The sequence below is a fragment of the Mauremys mutica genome, chromosome 1 (assembly GCF_020497125.1).
Source record: "Mauremys mutica isolate MM-2020 ecotype Southern chromosome 1, ASM2049712v1, whole genome shotgun sequence".
NCBI classification, from domain to species: domain Eukaryota; kingdom Metazoa; phylum Chordata; order Testudines; family Geoemydidae; genus Mauremys; species Mauremys mutica.
The window spans coordinates 319,253,302-319,270,271 of record NC_059072.1 but is presented as its reverse complement, the minus strand read 5'-3'; the positions used below and the strand labels follow the sequence as shown (position 1 = coordinate 319,270,271).

Genomic DNA, 16,970 nt, shown 5'->3' with positions numbered 1-16,970 from the left:
GTTTCACAGCTCACAACTAGTTTAACCAGTTCTCCCTCTAATTGCAAGCTAAGGATTTGCATTCCATTTTTCTTAAAAATTACTTCTAAACGTTTTCTTAAGCCTTGTCTATGCAAAATTTATGCACCAAATTAACTAAATTACTGATTATACAAATAACTAAAAACTAGTTAAATAGGTGCACAAACTGTGTAGATATGCTCATCGGCTGTAAACTCTTCTGGGCAGCATCTTGAACAACAGGGCCTCTGGACAGTACAATAATATAAATATTACATCACCAGAATATTGATTTAAAATCTGGGAACCAGAGCTGTTCCTAATTTTCTCTTTCACATTGGTGTTTTTGGTTAACAGCTCTATTTCAAACATCCTCTTGTTTTCATTCAAAGGTATCAATCTTAAAGTATTATCCCTTTTTGGAAGGATCTCCAAGGCTGAAAGAAAATTCCAGATTAGCACTAATTTCTGAAGAAACAAGAAATGTTATTTTTGGAGCCAGGACAAACAAACTAAGTGCAGCAGCAATAAATATTCAGCAAGTGCATTCATCTTCTTGCCTATTATTCTGTTGGACTTTACTATCCCATTCTTGTGAAGAGATACTACATCAGTCTAATACACAAAATAACAAATCTCTCTTGGCTGTTCTGATAATAGACATCTCCAGTTTGTCCAATCCATTGTGCCTTCATCTAGGCCTCAGTCTAAACGATCTCTCCTTAGGATGCATGAAGGAGAAGCAGCAGCTCCCATCCAGCCTACTTCAGGAACACCATTTTCAGCCCTCCTCCTGACACATGCCCAGAGAAGATGACTGTCACATCTGTAACAAGTGTATCAAAGCTCTGCTCACCAATCAGTTTTCAATCTTTCTAAAACTTCTTCTCATTCTCCATTGTCTATCATCAGCTAGGCAATAGCTGTGGGGGAAGAGGAATGTATTCCTTCACCTCTGCATCCTACCACATCACTCCTAACTCATTATCAGTCTCCTCTTCCTGGTCACCATTTCCAAGAGTTTGACCGCCACCTACTCAGCCTTACCTATTCGCAGCACCCTGGGTATAGATTTCATCAGTTTTTATTTCTCAGTAAAATTATTCCTTTTTACTATTGTACCTTGCTTAGTTAGAAGAGGCTGGTTAATGGTCATGTATAAGCTTCATCATAGCCAGATTCATAGTTACTTAGTGATTTTAGATAAGTGATCCCATTTTGGGATTTGCATTATATTCCTCTGTCAGTGGCACTCATTTTCTACATTTGTTTTTTCAATGGTACACCAGGCTTGAGTGCCAGGAGACCTGGATTCTTTGTCTGCTCTGCCATTGACTCACTGTGAATCCATGGGCAAGTCACTTTGCCTCTCTGTGCTTCAGTTTCCCTCTCCGGGACAACAAGGATAATGATGACACAAGGATCAGTAATGTTTCTCATGTGATACCACTGCATATGCAGCTCAAACTCTTATTGGCTTTTTTTGCTGTCATCTTGCATTGCAAATTTGGATCTTATTTGCTGTTTGTCACTCCTATTCCTGTTTCATCATTTATGCTGTCCAGGTTTCTTTTCCCCATTGAATGAATTTATGTTTTGGATTATTTTGTATATATTAATTAGCTTTCCATTTTTCTGCCTCTCATTCTAATATTTCCAGCTACATAGGAGTTGCCATAGCTCTGGTAACAGTAGCTGATTTTAATGAGAGAATGTATGCATTTGTGATCAGCTCAGCCACTTCTTTCTTACATTCTTTCAGAACTCTTGGACAAATACATAGATTCCAAGGACAGAAGGGATCATTGTGCTCATCTAGTCTGACTCCTGTATAACACGGGCCATAGAACTTCCCCACAATAATTCCTGGAGCACATCTTTTAGCAAAACATCTATTCTGGATTTAAAAATTGCCTGTGAAAGAGAATCCACGCCGACCCTTGGTCAATTGTTCCAATGGTTAATTACCCTCACTGTTAAAAATGTACACCTTATTTCCAATCTGATGTTCTTTTTATCCAAACTTTCATTTACCTTTCACCTTGCTAAAGCAGCAAAAAGTCCTGTGGCACCTTATAGACTAACAGACGTTTTGGAGCATGAGCTTTCGTGGTTGAATACCCACTTTGTCGGATGCATCACCCACGAAAGCTCATGCTCCAATACGTGTGTTAGTCTATAAGGTGCCACAGGACTTTTTGCTGCTTTTACAGATCCAGACTAACACGGCTACCCCTCTGATACTTGTCACCTTGCTTATTTGTCCTTCAGTCCCTGTGATTCTGCATCTTAAATATTATAAAGTACATTTCTCAAACTACCATACTGTTATTTTGCTTGTGGGAGTTGAGTGTGTATCATGCTCCTATTTAAATAAATGGTAAAACTTCTCTTGGCTACAGTGGGAGCATGTTGGGCCCATGGGCCACGATACTGCAATGAGCTCTGTGCAGGTAGACTGCTGTGCCCACATGCAGCCCTGTTGCAGTCAGTGCTCTTCCAGGAGCACTCTGTGGCTTGACAGCTACTTTCAATTCACTTTAATTTATAAATTCACATTAATTTGGACTGCTGAAAAGTTCCCTATTTGGAAAGAAGGTTAAAAGTGGTGGAAAGGGCCACCAACCAGTGCTGAAATAGCTCAAAATTTTGTCTCTTTAACCAACAAAAAAAAGTCCAATAAAAGATATTACCTCACCCACCTTCTATCTCTAATATCCTGGGACCGACACAGCTACAACAACACTGCAAACAAGAAATAGTAACTTGCCATTTGGTGGAAGGATTTAAAAAGTGACTTTTTCTTCTTTAGGCCCTCACTCTCCATACTCCCATAACTGCTTCCATTCATCTTCCATCCTCATGGGTTCCTTATTTTTGTCCCCCATATTAACCAGTCCCTTACTGCACCCTGATCCAGGGACATAGAGTATTTTGTGTCTGTGTGTGTGTGTGCTGAAGTCCCAAATGGGACTGGGAGTTGGTAAATGGCTGTGACAGACATAATCAAAAAAAGCCAACTAGCCAATCATCATGTGGCTTTGGACCATCAGGGTTCTTGGCTATATACAGTGATTTGTGAACATGTGTCCATTTATTCAGGTGAAAACCAAAGTATTTGTATAAACCCACTAGCTTCACCTGATAATATGAGACTTTTTGCATTGTTTATTAAAAGGATATCAAAAATACCCTTCAAGTTTACACACTGAGGGCTCAGTCCTGTTACAAGAATAGTTCCACTGATGTTAATGGAGCTACTAATTTCTTGTGAGTACGAAGTACTCACAGGAGGAAGCGCTGCAGGGTCTGGGCCATAATAACTTGCCTCCAAAGAGAAAAGTTTCCATGAAATAGAGAAATGAAAACGCAAGAATATATGTATCACTGACAGTTACTGAAGAAATGATACTCTTTGTCACCCTAGTACCGTATACATTTCCCCTCTGAATTAAAACAATAATTTCCACTACAGCTGGTTCTTCCTTTGAGGGGAGGAAGAGCCTGTCGGCAAGTTAAGAAGAGCTATGCTAAAAAAGTGTAAAAGAGGTAAAAATGAATTAATAAAATGTTTAAAATAATTATAGGGTTTGTGCTAATGTATCACTGCATGTCATGTACGGCAATGAGCCAGATAACTGTGAAAAAATTACACTTATAAAATAGTTTTATAAATGTAAAACTAAATGTGTTCATACCATAAAGGAACACACTGTAACCCAATAAGTATTTGTCCAAACCATATTTATGTCTCATACAGCAAGAAAATCTTACTTACACAATTAAACCTATACTGTAAAAAGTAGTGTAATTATTGTTCTACTTTACAAGTCAATTTGGGGGGTAGGGGGTTGTTTGCTTTTTTAAGCAGTGTGGTTTCCAAGGATGTGCCCTAGAATAGGCAACAGATATTCTTTCACTATCCTAGTTGGACCTGAACTGGGTGGAAGACATCCACACAGTAGCAATCCTGTCTTTTTTAACCTTTTGACTTCCATGAAGTATGCCAGGAAAAAGAAGATTCTATCCTTCAAACATAATGTTCCGGTTAGATCTTAGGGTTACAGAGACAAACAGTCCCTAATCCAGTATTTTGCACTGTGCTTCTATTTTGATTCCTGTGGCATCTTCGTGGGAGGATATGTCAAGGAACTGAGGAACAGTGTTAAACGCAAAGTGAATCAAAAGCTGGGTTTTCCTTGCCCACTCAGATATACAAGTTCTAGATGTTCTTGGCTGTGACCTAGTTTTGCTGAGTCCCACTTTCCTCTTAATTATTGTAACAGTTTTGATCACTTCAACTGAGAAGTCCTTGATCTCTTCCATTGCTATCTTGTGAGCCTGCAATTGGTTGTTAGTCTTCTTTGTTACCCTCTACAGCTATTCCTTTTTTATTTTTATTTATTTATTTTTTTGGTTCTGGAAATTCTTTTTCACAACCTGGCTCCCCCATTTAATTATTTCTGACGTTAGTGTTACTCTCATGTCCCTGGATTTTTCAGTGAACATTTCCATGAGGCATTTGAGAGAGTTCATAGATTCATAGATTCTAGGACTGGAAGGGACCTCGAGAGTTTTCTTAGTTACTGGTTGCTTCAACTTGGCAGAGCAAAATGGCAGCAAAGACAACAGTAACTGAGTGAATGGGTCTAAATGATACTGCTTTTGCTATTTTATATTCAGCTCTTTTGAAAGTTATATTCTCCATATACATACAGATCTCTACATACCCTAAATAAGAGTAAACTAGGATAGTTTATGAATCTTGTGCCTTGATTCAGCCCTGGATATACCATCTCGCTTTGGTAGCAGAAAGTCCACTCAGTGCAGCAGTGCAAGGAACCTGTAATCTCTCCCATTGAGGTCTCCACTGTTGATGAGCACAGATCCAGAATGGATGCCAGTGGCCAGGGACAGGAGCCTGTCTATGGTAGCTAGGTATATGCTGAATTAGTACGTCTTCCAAATGTTTATCTGCTTGAAAGTTGGGCAAACTTTGGTTTCCCCAAATGAAAATGCTAGGGTCTATCTTCAAAAGAAATACAGCATGGATAGACCAAGCTCCGTTTTAGTCAGTTGCAAAAATCCAAATAATCCTTTTTATCTTCAGGAATCTTCATCTCAGAAATAACATTTCTTAAATTTTTGATACATAAAAGATTTGCTAATGTATGACAAAGCAATGATACATTGTGGTCCAGTAGATCCCACTGTGTTTTACCATGTAAGCGGAGCATGTACTAGTCTCATACAAAGAATTTGTTTGGCTTGCGTAAAGGTTTAACATGCTTCAGGAGAGTGTAGTCAGGATAAAACATGATTCTGCCTCTTGGATGTTCACTGATTTACCATTTCTGGCAGTGGCATGGGTCTGTGTCTGAACATGCTCTGAAGTGTTTTATCCATTGGTTTATAAGAAGGTAATCTTTGCGTTGCAGTGAGACTGACAAATTCTGGAGAAATCTAGATCCCAAATAATTCTGTTATCTGTTTAAAAAATAGAAATGAAATCTCCAGTCTCAGACTTCTCTGGTACTCCTGCATAGGAATGTTACACACTTCAGTTTTGTTTTCTATAGGCTCCGTGATATGTATGTCAATGTTATTGTCTTTCAGCTTTTGCGCAATCAGAGAAACTGCTGTCTAGTCTGGAGCTTTTTAGGGCCATTGAAAGAATGGGACCTAAATCAGTAACTCATGATTCCTCTAATTTGTCCTGAAACTACAGGCAGCCCCATGAAAAGCTGTCATGAAAAATTAATGTAGCAAATATAAATGAAACAGGACTGTTTCTTAAGGGTGAAATTCACTCTGGTGAGTCAAACCAACACAAATCCCTCTGCACCACACACTCCTCACAATTGAGGCTGCATGGAGATGTCCACTACTAAAGCCACATGGGGTCTCTGTACCCATAGTGGTTGCAGAGATTTTAGTGGCAGCCCCATATAGGCTGCCATGAAAGGTGGCATTGGACAGTTTCAGGTTCAGTGATTATACATATTCACAAGTGACATAGAAAGGCAATGATTCTATCCCATAAACTGCAGGATGAAGTGGGGAGGGCAGCTGCACAACAGCCCTATTCCCTCACCTCTCTGCACTTCACTTCCCTGGATTTGTGCAAATGAAACTAATTTCACCCCAGATAATATTACCTTTAACCACATGTGTCTGATTAGGATGGCCAGAAAAGCAATTAGGGGAGGAGCTTTTAATTGTCATAAACCAAATAAGTTCTGGTTCATAATGCTCCCAGGATTCCTTTCCAAAGTCTTGCTGCCTGGTTATTGCAGCAAATAACACAGTAGGACACTCTGTTCTGAGATTTCTGCAATTGCAGATATATGAGGTAAAGATAGAGTGGGAGTCTTAACTTTATAGTTTCCTGATCATCTTAGTTTTAGAGAGTCTCTGAATGTTATTTTAACATAACTTTTCTTTGCTGGGTAAATACAGTTTTCTGATGATATTTTAAAATCAGATGTATAAAGTCTGCCAGACCTGGACCTGCTACATTATTTGTTTTCAGTTCAAACTTCTAAGTAATAATGAAGAACCTTTAGAAAGTCTTAGGAAATGGCTATTTCAATTTTAAGAGTCTCATTATCACTCACTAAAGTCATAATTCCTACTCTAAAAATGATTTTTTTTAAAAAAAGCACCATATTTGTATATGCATGGAGACAACAATCCCCAGTGAAAATCTTCTTGTACTTCTGAATTGACAAATTATATATCTACACAATTAACCATGGTACACAATGGAGATAATAATACTCCCATTCTCTCACCCTTTGTCCATCTTGTCTTCGGGGCACAGAATGTCTCTCACTATCTGTTTGTACAGCACCTAACTCAATGGGACCCTGATCCCAGTGGGGGGCTGTAGGGTTATAGTAATACAGATAATAATTAATAGTAACACTATTGTTAGTTTTTAATGCACGGTGTAAGACTAACAAAGCCCAAGATTGGATGCTACACTAACTCTGATTCCCACAAAGATTACTGTACTTTGTTTGCATCCTTTGCTTTTCTAGAAGAAAATGCACCAAAATCTAAGCCTGACAGGTTTTGCTTAGTACTCATTTCATTAGAATCATTTGCAGCAGGAGATCATAAAATAATCCTTTTCATTTCTACTGTGCCTTCCCTTGGCAGATCTCAAATAGGTTTACAAACATTAATGAACCATACCTAATAACAGCTCTGGAAGGCAGGTAAGTTTTATTATCCACTTTTTACAACTGGGGAAACAAAATCATTAAATGACTTTTCCAGTCATACTGCAGGGCTGTGGCAGAGCCAGGAAAAAAACAAAAACCTCTCTCCTGATTCACATTCCTGAATTTTGTAACAACTAGATCAAGCTCACCTCAAGCAAGGAACATTTATTTCAGAGACAAAGGAAAGTAGCTTGGAAGCATCTCCCATACAATAAATGTGTTCTCCGTTTCTCCTAACATTAAAACATTTGGAATATTTTTTTAAAATGGGAAACCAAGTCTTTAAAAGTTAAAAGCTTTGCAGTAGCACTGAATCAGGCAGAAGTTGCTACATTTTAATATGATGTGTTCTTCCATTTACACCCTACAACAAAAATACAAAACAACATAATTTACTCTAAAACACCACCAAATAATCCACAAATGCAATATTAAATCTTACTCTGCCATGGTATTCCATATACGGTTTAGCTAAGAAATTGCCCCATATTGCTTAAAACAATCCAAACAAGTCTGTATTACTATTCTTTACACTGGAAAACAACCACTTTGTCATTAAGTCTGAACTCCTTACTTGTACATGAGATGAATTTGGGTGCACTGAGAGTAAAAGCCGAAAGAGGATGGGGAAGGGGGAGATTGTGAAGGTGGAGAGGAGAGGGAGAGAGAACAGTATGCAAGGAAGAGAAAAAAGGAGGGGAAGAGAATGAGAGGGAGGTCAAAGGAGGTGGGCAGGAAAGACTGAGTGAAAGAGCCATGGAAGGGGTAAGAGAAGAGAAGCAGGAGGGGATAGATAGAGGGAGAGAGGGGGGATGCAGAAGTGAGAGAAAAAAAGGAGAAAGGAACCAGATAATAGTAAGGGAGGACTGGAGGAGGCTTTGTGCTGTGTGTGCCCTTACCAAGCAGCTGAAGAAGGCTGCTGCTGGTGCAGGTGCTGGCTTGGTGTGGTCTCATGGTTGCTGGTGCCGGAGACTCTCCTGCCTGACTGGAGCCTGCAGTCCCCAGACCCAACTGAGTGAAACTGAGCGCAGCAGGTGCCTCTCTTAAGGGTGTGCGTCAGTGACCACAAACCTTTAAACCATGAAACCACTTCTTCAAAAGCTAAAGGCCCAAGAATGTATATAACTGAGACCTGCACCCAAAGGAAATGGCTGTGAAAGGGGGAATAAGGGGCCTCTCTGAGGGACAGAGAGTCTCTTCCTTCTGTTGCAAGGATCACTGCAGAAAGAGCTGCATTATGTGAACCAGACTAGATATGTTAGTGCCACTGTATTTCTCTCTCTTGTGTTCCCTTAATCCTTAGCTCATAAGTGTTGATAAAAATATACCAGGGCAGGTTGGACAGAGTTGACTTTTGGCCATTTAATCACAATCCAATTTTTGAAGCAAATGCAGTTTCTGCTGCTCAGTCTATGGCTGAAAGTCCACGTAATTTGTTGGTATCTTTAGGGAGGTGCATCATTCAAGCTGTGATAACAATCCGAAAGAGGAAGATTCAAAGCAAAAATCCGAGTGAGATTCTAAATGTCTCATGGAAATACGCAGCAACATTTGTCATCACAAGGGGGAGAAAACTTTAAAACTGAGAGCTGCCCCTTCCAGATGGTTAAGACTTTGTTAGTCAGAATCTATCAGCTGACTTGCTCAGTTTAAGACTCTTAATGAGAAGTTTCTGTTTCTAATATCACAGACAAATTTGTTACCAATGAAAGTGGAGCTGGAACAGGAGTAAAGCAGCAGTTTGGGTGGGTGGGTGTAGGAAGCTATTAATTTCCACAGGAAAGCTCAAACTTAGATACAGCAGCTGTGAGGACCTAGTATGGCTTGCTTTACAGCTTGCTTGTCTAGAGTACAAAAAAAGGGTCACCTGACTTGCCCACTCTCACAGTGAGTTAGTGAGTCATTCTATCTAAAAGTGGAAGGCCCTCAATATTAGCCTATCCTGGTCCTTTGCTCTAGTCTCTAAATCACATCTCCATATCTTTCTTCACATATGCATCTGATGTTGTAGCTCAATTACTCCTGTAATTTGCCCCGTCCATTGGCAATGGCTGGAAAGATGGAGCTTGGCTAATTAAAGCTGCTTGCCTCATCTAGGGCACCCATATCATAACTCATTGTTGGAGTGAGAGGGGGTGGTGTAGTTTCAGAACTTCTCATTAGTCTTCATTTTATTCTTATTTTATTCATTATTTATGAAGCAGTAACAATATGTTGTGAGTTCAATCCTTGAGGGGGCCACTTAGGGATCTGGGGCAAAATAAGTACTTGGTCCTGCTAGTGAAGGCAGGGGGCTGGACTTGATGACATTTCGAGGTCCCTTCCAGTTCGAGGAGATTGGTATATCTCCAATTATTATTATTATTATTATTATTATTATTATGTTTGGCACTGTACAAGACACAAAATACAGACAATCCCTGCCCCAAAGAGCTTGCAGTCTAAGCAAGACAGACTCAGTGTAGCTAGTATGTGCTATGAAACCCAGCAGAAGCAATGACTAGGATTTTTTGTTATTAATATTGGTTGAATAATTTCTTATGGGCTTCATGGAAAACAAACCTTTAGGAGGGATTTAAATGAAAAGAGTGTAGTAGCTTGATGGACCGGAACTGGGAAGGCATTTTACACATTGAGGATTGCATAGAAAATGTCACAGAGACAATTGCAGAAGTGGGTGAACAGAGCATTGAGGTTGATGTTACTGGCAAAGCAGAGCCAGCAATGTGTTAAAAAGACTAGCTTTGAGATGCAGACTGGGGCAGTTACGTTGGGTTCTGATGTTGAAATGAAAACCAGTTTAAACATGATGTGATGAGAAATGGGAAGCTGAAGAGATTTGAAGGAGTGAGGGAGATAGTCAGATGAGTGTGAAAGAAAAAGATCCCTAAAGCAGGAAATAAACATAGGCTTAGAGAAGGTATAGCAAACTGAGGAACACCACTACGGATTACGACTAAGGCCACGAGTTTGTCATGGAGGTCACAGATTCCATGACTTTCCGTGACCTCTGATTTCTGCAGCGGCTGGTGCACCTGGCTCAGGGGCAGCTCAGGCAGCCCCTGCACCAGGCGCACTGGCTGCTGCTGGGGCAGTCTCGGGCCACCACGCCCCTGCCCCCAGTAGCAGAGTTTGGGTGTGGGACGGGACACGGGATGGGTGAGGAGGGCTCTGGGTGGCGCTCACCTTGGGAGCTCTCCGTAAGTGGTGACATTCCCCTCACTCAGATGCTAGGCAGAGGCATGGTCAGGCAGGTCTGCATGCTGCCTCTACCCAGAGCACTGGTTTCGCAGCTCCCATTGGCTGGGAATTGTGGCCAATGGGAGCTGCAGGGGCGGTGCCTGCAGGGGGAGGCAGTGTGCAGTAGAGCTGCCTGGCCACGCCTCCGCCTAGCAGCTAAGCGAGGGTGATGCTGCTGCTTCCGGGGAGCCCCCCCAGGTAAGTGCTGCCCAGAGCCCAACTCACCCCGTCCTGTGCCCCAACCCCCTCCTACACCCAAACTCTGCTGCTGCTGGAGGGGAGGCACGGAGCCATATAGGGAGCCTGCTGGCCCTGCCAACCCCACCCCCCAGAACCAGTGGGGGTCCTGGGCTGCACACCACCGCCTGCCCCCACTCAAGCAGCCGGGTCGTCCTCCCCCAGCACCTGCAGGGTCCCCAGGCAGTCGTCCCCCTCCCCCTCCAAGTTTTATTCACTGGTATTTTTAGTAAAAGTCACGGACAGGTCTGGCCCGTGACCTGTCCGTGACTTTTACTAAAAATACCAGTGACTAAAACGTAGCCTTAATTATGACAACTAACTTTTATGGCGTTCACCTCCTCTACCTCAACACATTCATAGAATCATAGAACTGTAGGACTGGAAGGGACCTCAATAGGTCATCTAGTCCAGTCCCCTACACTGAAGCAGGACTAAGTATTATCTAGACCATCCCAGACCTTCAAGGACAGAGATTTCCACAATCTTCCTAAGACTGTAATTTGTTCCATTGCTTCTTGTCCCATCCTCATTGGATAAGGAGAACAATTTACCATGCTCCTTTTTATAACAACCTTTCATATATTTGAAGACTATCATCATTGCCCCCCACCCCCCCCGCCACAAATTCATCTCTAAACAAATCCAGTTTTTTCACTCTCTCCTTGTAGGTCATGTTTTCTAGAACTTTAATCATATTTGTTGTTCTCCTCTGGACTTTCTCCAATTTGTCCACATCTTGCCTGAAGTGTGGTTCCCAGAACTGGACAGAGTACTCCAATTGAGGCCTTATTAGTGCTGAGTAGAGTGGAAGAATTACTTCTCATGTCTTGCTTACAACACTTATGCTAATACATCCCAGAATGATGTTCGTTCTTTCTGCAACTGTATTACATTGTCGACTCGTATTTAGTTTGTGACCCACTGTAACCCCCAGATCCTTTTCTGCAGTACTCCTTCCTAGGCAGTCATTTTCCATTTTGTATGTGTGCAATTGATTATTCCTTCCTAAGTGGAATACTTTGCATTTGTCCTTATTGAATTTCTTCCTATTTATTTTAGACTATTTCTTCAGGGGAGGGAGGGATAGCTCAGTGGTTTGAGCATTGGCCTGCTAAATGCAGGGTTGTGAGTTCAATCCTTGAGGGGGCCACTTAGGAATCTGGGGCAAAAATTGGTCCTGCTAGTGAAGGCAGGGGGCTGGACTAGATGACCTTTCAAGGTCCCTTCCAGTTCTAGGAGATTGGTATATCTCCAATAATTAAAAAAAAATTATTAAATTATTATTATTATTTTTTATTAGTTTTTCAAGATCAATTTGAATTCTAATCCTGTCCTCCAAAGCAACTGCAACCCCTCCCAGCTTGGTATTATCTGCAAACTTTATAACTGTACTCTGTAAGCCAGTGGTTTTAAACCTTTTTTCATTTGCAGACCCCAAAAAAACTTTGAATGGAGGTGTGGACCCCTTTGGAAATCTTAGACAATCTGCGGACACTCAGGAATCCAACAGCTGAAAACCTCTGTTCTGTGGGTAATGACAACCTTTTGTAGACCCTTAGACATAGTCTGCAGATCCTCAGGGGTCCATGGACCACAGGTTGAAAACCACTGCTCTAAGCCATTATCCAAATCATTTATGAAGATATTCATAGAACTGGATCCAGGACAGATCCCTGTGGGACCCCACTTGATATGTCCTTCCAACTTGACTGTGAACCATTGATAACTACTCTTTGTTTTCCAGCCAGTTGTGCACTCATCATATAGAAGGTTCATCTATGCCAGGGGTTCTCACAACACATTTTTTGGTTGCTGTTCTGACAATTTTTCCTTAAATACTTAATTAACTTTAGAAAAAACAATAAATATGCACATATCCATGTCCAAATCATAGTTATTTATTTATGTAGGGTTTAAAAAAACCTGCTAGCTAGTAAGTCTGCTACTGTGAAAAGCGATATTTGTATATTTGTTAATATCACTTTTCACAGCAGACTTACTCATCCCTGGCAAGGTGGGAGACAAATTAAACCCTGGATGGGGAGGTGGGTAAGGAGGGTAAGGGGCAATGCGGGGCTGAAAGAGGTAGCGGGGGTTGGAGCAATGTGGGGGTGAGTCCGGGGCTGGATCCTGGGGTCCTGCAGCATGACTGAGGGATGGAGAAGGCAGCAGGGACCAGGGATGACGTGGAGGGTATGAGCCCGGGGCCAGAGCCCAAAGCCCTGCAGCTGGGGGATGAAGCCCACCGTTGCGTGGCCAGAGCCTGCTGCCCACCACCCCAGGGATGAAGCCCAAAGCCCAAGCCACACTGGCCCTAGGAAGGTGGGGAACTCACACTGGTTGCCTGCTCCTACAGTGTTTGTGGCTCCAGACGGGGGCAGGGACCAACTCCTGCTGGTGGCCCACTGCTTCCCACCACTTCTCAATCACCACCCAGGAGGTTGTGGCTGTAAAAAAAGCCCCTGGTGGCCACATGTGGCCACCATGGCGGCATTTGAGAAACACTGGTCTAGGCTGTTTCTCCAATTTGCTTATGAGAAGGTCAAGTGAGACAGGATAAAAAACCTTACTAAAGTCAAGATACCTCACATCTACTGCTTCCCCACATCCTGAAGTCTTGTTACCCTGTCAAAGAACGATATTAGGTTGGCTTGATATGATTTGTTCTTGACAAATCCACGTTGACTGTTATTTATCACCTTATTATATTCTATGTGCTTACAAATTGATTATTTGTTCCATTGTCTTTCTGAGTACCAACATTAAACTGACTGATTCCTGGGTTGTCCTGATTTCCCTTTTTATAAGCAGGAATTAATTTGCCCTTTTCCAGTACTCTGGGACCTCTCCTGTCCTCCACTATCTCTACCATCTGATACAAATTCTCAAAGACAATTGCTAATGGCTCAGAGATCTCTTCAGCCAGGTCCCAGTGTATTTTTGTCAGGCCCTATTGACTTGAAGGCACCTAATTCTTAACTTGTTCTTTCCCTATTTTAGCCTCAGATCTTACCCCATTTACACTGATGTTCGCTATGTTAGTCATCCAGTCACTGCTAACTGTTTTGGTGTAAACTGATACAAAAAAGGTCTTTAACACTTCAGCCATTGCTCTGTTTTCTGTATTGACTTTCCCTTCTCATTGAATAGAGTAGTCAGGATTTTGAACCACAGATGTAGATGTATTCAGCCAGGTGGATACTGATGTAGTAATTTTGTACTTAATTTAAAAAAGATACCAAATGGCCTGTGTGCAAATGGTATCACACTCTCTAATCAGACCTTTCACAAAATAACACTCTTCCACTGCTTCAGTCAGATGTTGGGCAGTGAAGTCACTACATGAGCCTATAAGAGATTGATCTCTAAATGTCAAAGCCATTTACAGGTGACATTGGTAACAGAACGTAGCAATGTGAAATACCCAATCAAAAATATTTGCTAGAATGTTTTAAGAGGTTGGAGTCCTTTCCCAGCACTGAATAAAAGCTACACTGTCACTGTAGAGTCAAAACGTCACTCCTCCTGGAGCCTGGCTTTATTAACAAAACTGTAAATCCAAAATAATACAACACAATCCACAATGTGCGCCTTCTCCTTAAGTTTGGTAGGTCTGTCTAAGTTTTCTCCTTGGGTTCTTCCCCTCCTAAGATTCTTTCTATTAGGTCCTGTCTGTCAGAAATCCTAGCTAATCCCACCTCTCTTATTATATTCAGGATGGAATCTAATTCATCACAACTGCCCCAGAGAATTAGTAGCAATTAAACTGCAATTCCTGGTCAGGTTCCAATACCTGCTAACAAGGTAGAGCCACCTACCTACTGTCATGTAGTGGATAGTCATTTGAGGTAAAAGATGTTTGCACATCCTTCTGCAAGCTCAAACCTTGTCACAGGAGCTCCATGTACTCAAAAAGCCATGGTGCAAAAACTCTTAGAACCTGGAGAAAGCTATTTTCTCCAGTGATTCCAGTGTAAGTGAAATCTGCCAGAACCCACTAGGTCACATGTCTGACTCAGGATGTTATTTCCATTACTCATTCTCTGTGGTTCAATCATAAAGTTACAGCCCTGTTAGAAATTTGATGTCTTGCTGAAAGTACTGCATGGCGTAATGCTGTTCATGATTGTCTTCTATATATTCCTGAACAACAGGAGAATCTCCCTCAATTGAGGGGATCTTCATCTATCCCAATCTGACTCACAATGGTAGGCTGGTTTCCCCTAATAGGACTGGAAATCCCACAGCTTCTGAGAGGGGAATCTCTGAAAACTCCCTAGAAACTGGTTAAAATGAATGACATCCCACTCCAATACAACTGGGTTAGCCAACTCGTACTGCTCCCCAACAGACAACTTTATCCTTTCATTTGGACATGGTCTAACATCCCCATGGATGTACACTATGTAGATACCTCACCAGCGAATGGGCGGTGCCCTGGCACTACGGGGTGTTCTCAGACCAGGGACTGGTTGCAGTGGGAGCTAACCCAGGCAAGGGCTGAACCCAGATGTCATTCATTGAATGGGGACTCTAACGGACACCAGTGAGTTGCAAATCTCACAGAGCAGGTGTGGCTGCAGTTGCATTCCACGAAGGGACATTTGCAGTGACTATGACTTGATCACCATTTAATAAGCAAATAATAGAACCCTGACTTGTTGGATAGGATGGGCCTGGATGTTGCCCATCTTTCTGACCAACCTCTTCAACCAAGCAATTCATTTGCTCTCCCTTGGTTTGCAACCACCTGAAAAAGTCATACCAATAATGCTAATTGCTAGAACTGTGGTCTGAGGTTTAATTTTAAGACAGCCTTTTAAAAAAGTTTTTAAAGTCTTTATGTGATGAGGGAGTATTTTTATTTGTTTCAATGTGACATTTAAAATCCCACTCATTCTTGAAAATCTCTTTTCGTACAAACTGTCAAAGCATCTTGATTGCAGTCCGATTTTCTATTTTTTATAATACACCTCTACCTCGATATTACGCTGTTCTCGGGAGCCAAAAAATCTTACTGCGTTATAGGTGAAACCGCGTTATATTGAACTTACTTTGATCCACCGGAGTGCGCAGACCCGCCCCCCTGGAACACTGCTTTACCATGTTATATCAGGTCGTGTTATATCGGGGTAGAGGTGTAATGAGTCTAAGCAAGACAAAAAAGGATCTTAATTCCACAGAAAACGTTTTTCTTACCAAAATAATATTCAAGGTGCTTAAAAATATGGGGATTCTTCTGCTATATATATAATTGCAAGGACTGTGTCACAAACTGTTGGTGTCACAGTCTGACTCAGGAAGACTTTTAAAAATTTTTGAGATTGCAAATGACTCATTGAAAACCCACATAGCAAAATTCTTCATCTCTAGAGTCTTTAAACACGCCTTTAAAATGGCAGGTTTGCTGAGTCTCACTCATCCAAAGGGAGAATCCCTTATTTTGCATTAATTTTAAGTCAGTTTTCAAACATCTGTGAAGAAGGAATTTGTTTGTTTTTCAGCATGAAATTTACAGTTATGCTTTTGGAAATCTTTCCTGAATCCTGTCATGAAACTCAAAATGAGGCTGTGTCCAAACCCCCACCTTTCATCTACAAAGGAGAACAGACATTGCAGAAACAGCCTCACAATATTATTTAGTATTTACATAATGTCATAGTTGTAGATGGTGTTTTCAGGCAATTAAGAAATGACAGGTCCCTGGCAGAAGATTTAAGTTTAAATAAGAGAAAACACAGCAAGGTTTGGCTGTAAGGAAATGGGGAAGAATGGGAGGAGGGTTACATTAGTGAAAGAACATGAGATGTTCTCATTGTTATATACACATTGTATTAGCTCCTTTAAAAATAATATATTAGAATTTTAGGACAGCGTCTACAAGACTAAAAAAGGGCCACTGGTTAAAATGGGGATGAGGTGGCTCTAGCTTTTTTGCCGCCCCAAGCACGGCAGGCAGGCTGCCTTCGACGGCTTGCCTGCGGATGTCCGCCAGTTCCGTGGCTTCAGCTCGGCGTACCCGCCGCCGAATTGCCACCGAATCTGCGGGACCAGCAGATCTCCTGCAGGCAAGCTGCCGAAGGCTGCCTGACTGCCGCCCTCGCAGGGACCAACAGGGCGCCTCCCGCGGCTTGCTGCCCCAGGCAGGCGCTTGGTGTGCTGGTGCCTGGAGCTGCCGCTGAATGGGGAGTTCTGATTAAAAATTGATATCATGACACAATATGTGGTAGCCTACTGAGTTAGAACAGACAATAGTACAAG

The 16,970-nt window shown here is 41.8% G+C and overlaps 1 protein-coding gene across 1 annotated transcript in view; it reads right to left on the bottom strand.

Annotated features, from left to right (window-relative positions):
• The window catches only part of FLT3 (fms related receptor tyrosine kinase 3), a 71,805-nt gene extending 63,579 nt beyond the window's left edge, over window positions 1–8,226 (bottom strand). The window contains exon 1 of the mRNA XM_045016905.1: window positions 8,129–8,226. Coding sequence (XP_044872840.1) covers window positions 8,129–8,183 — 55 coding nt within the window. The 5' untranslated portion in view covers window positions 8,184–8,226. The remainder of the gene's footprint in view (window positions 1–8,128) is intronic.
• Between the last annotated feature and the right edge of the window lie 8,744 nt (window positions 8,227–16,970).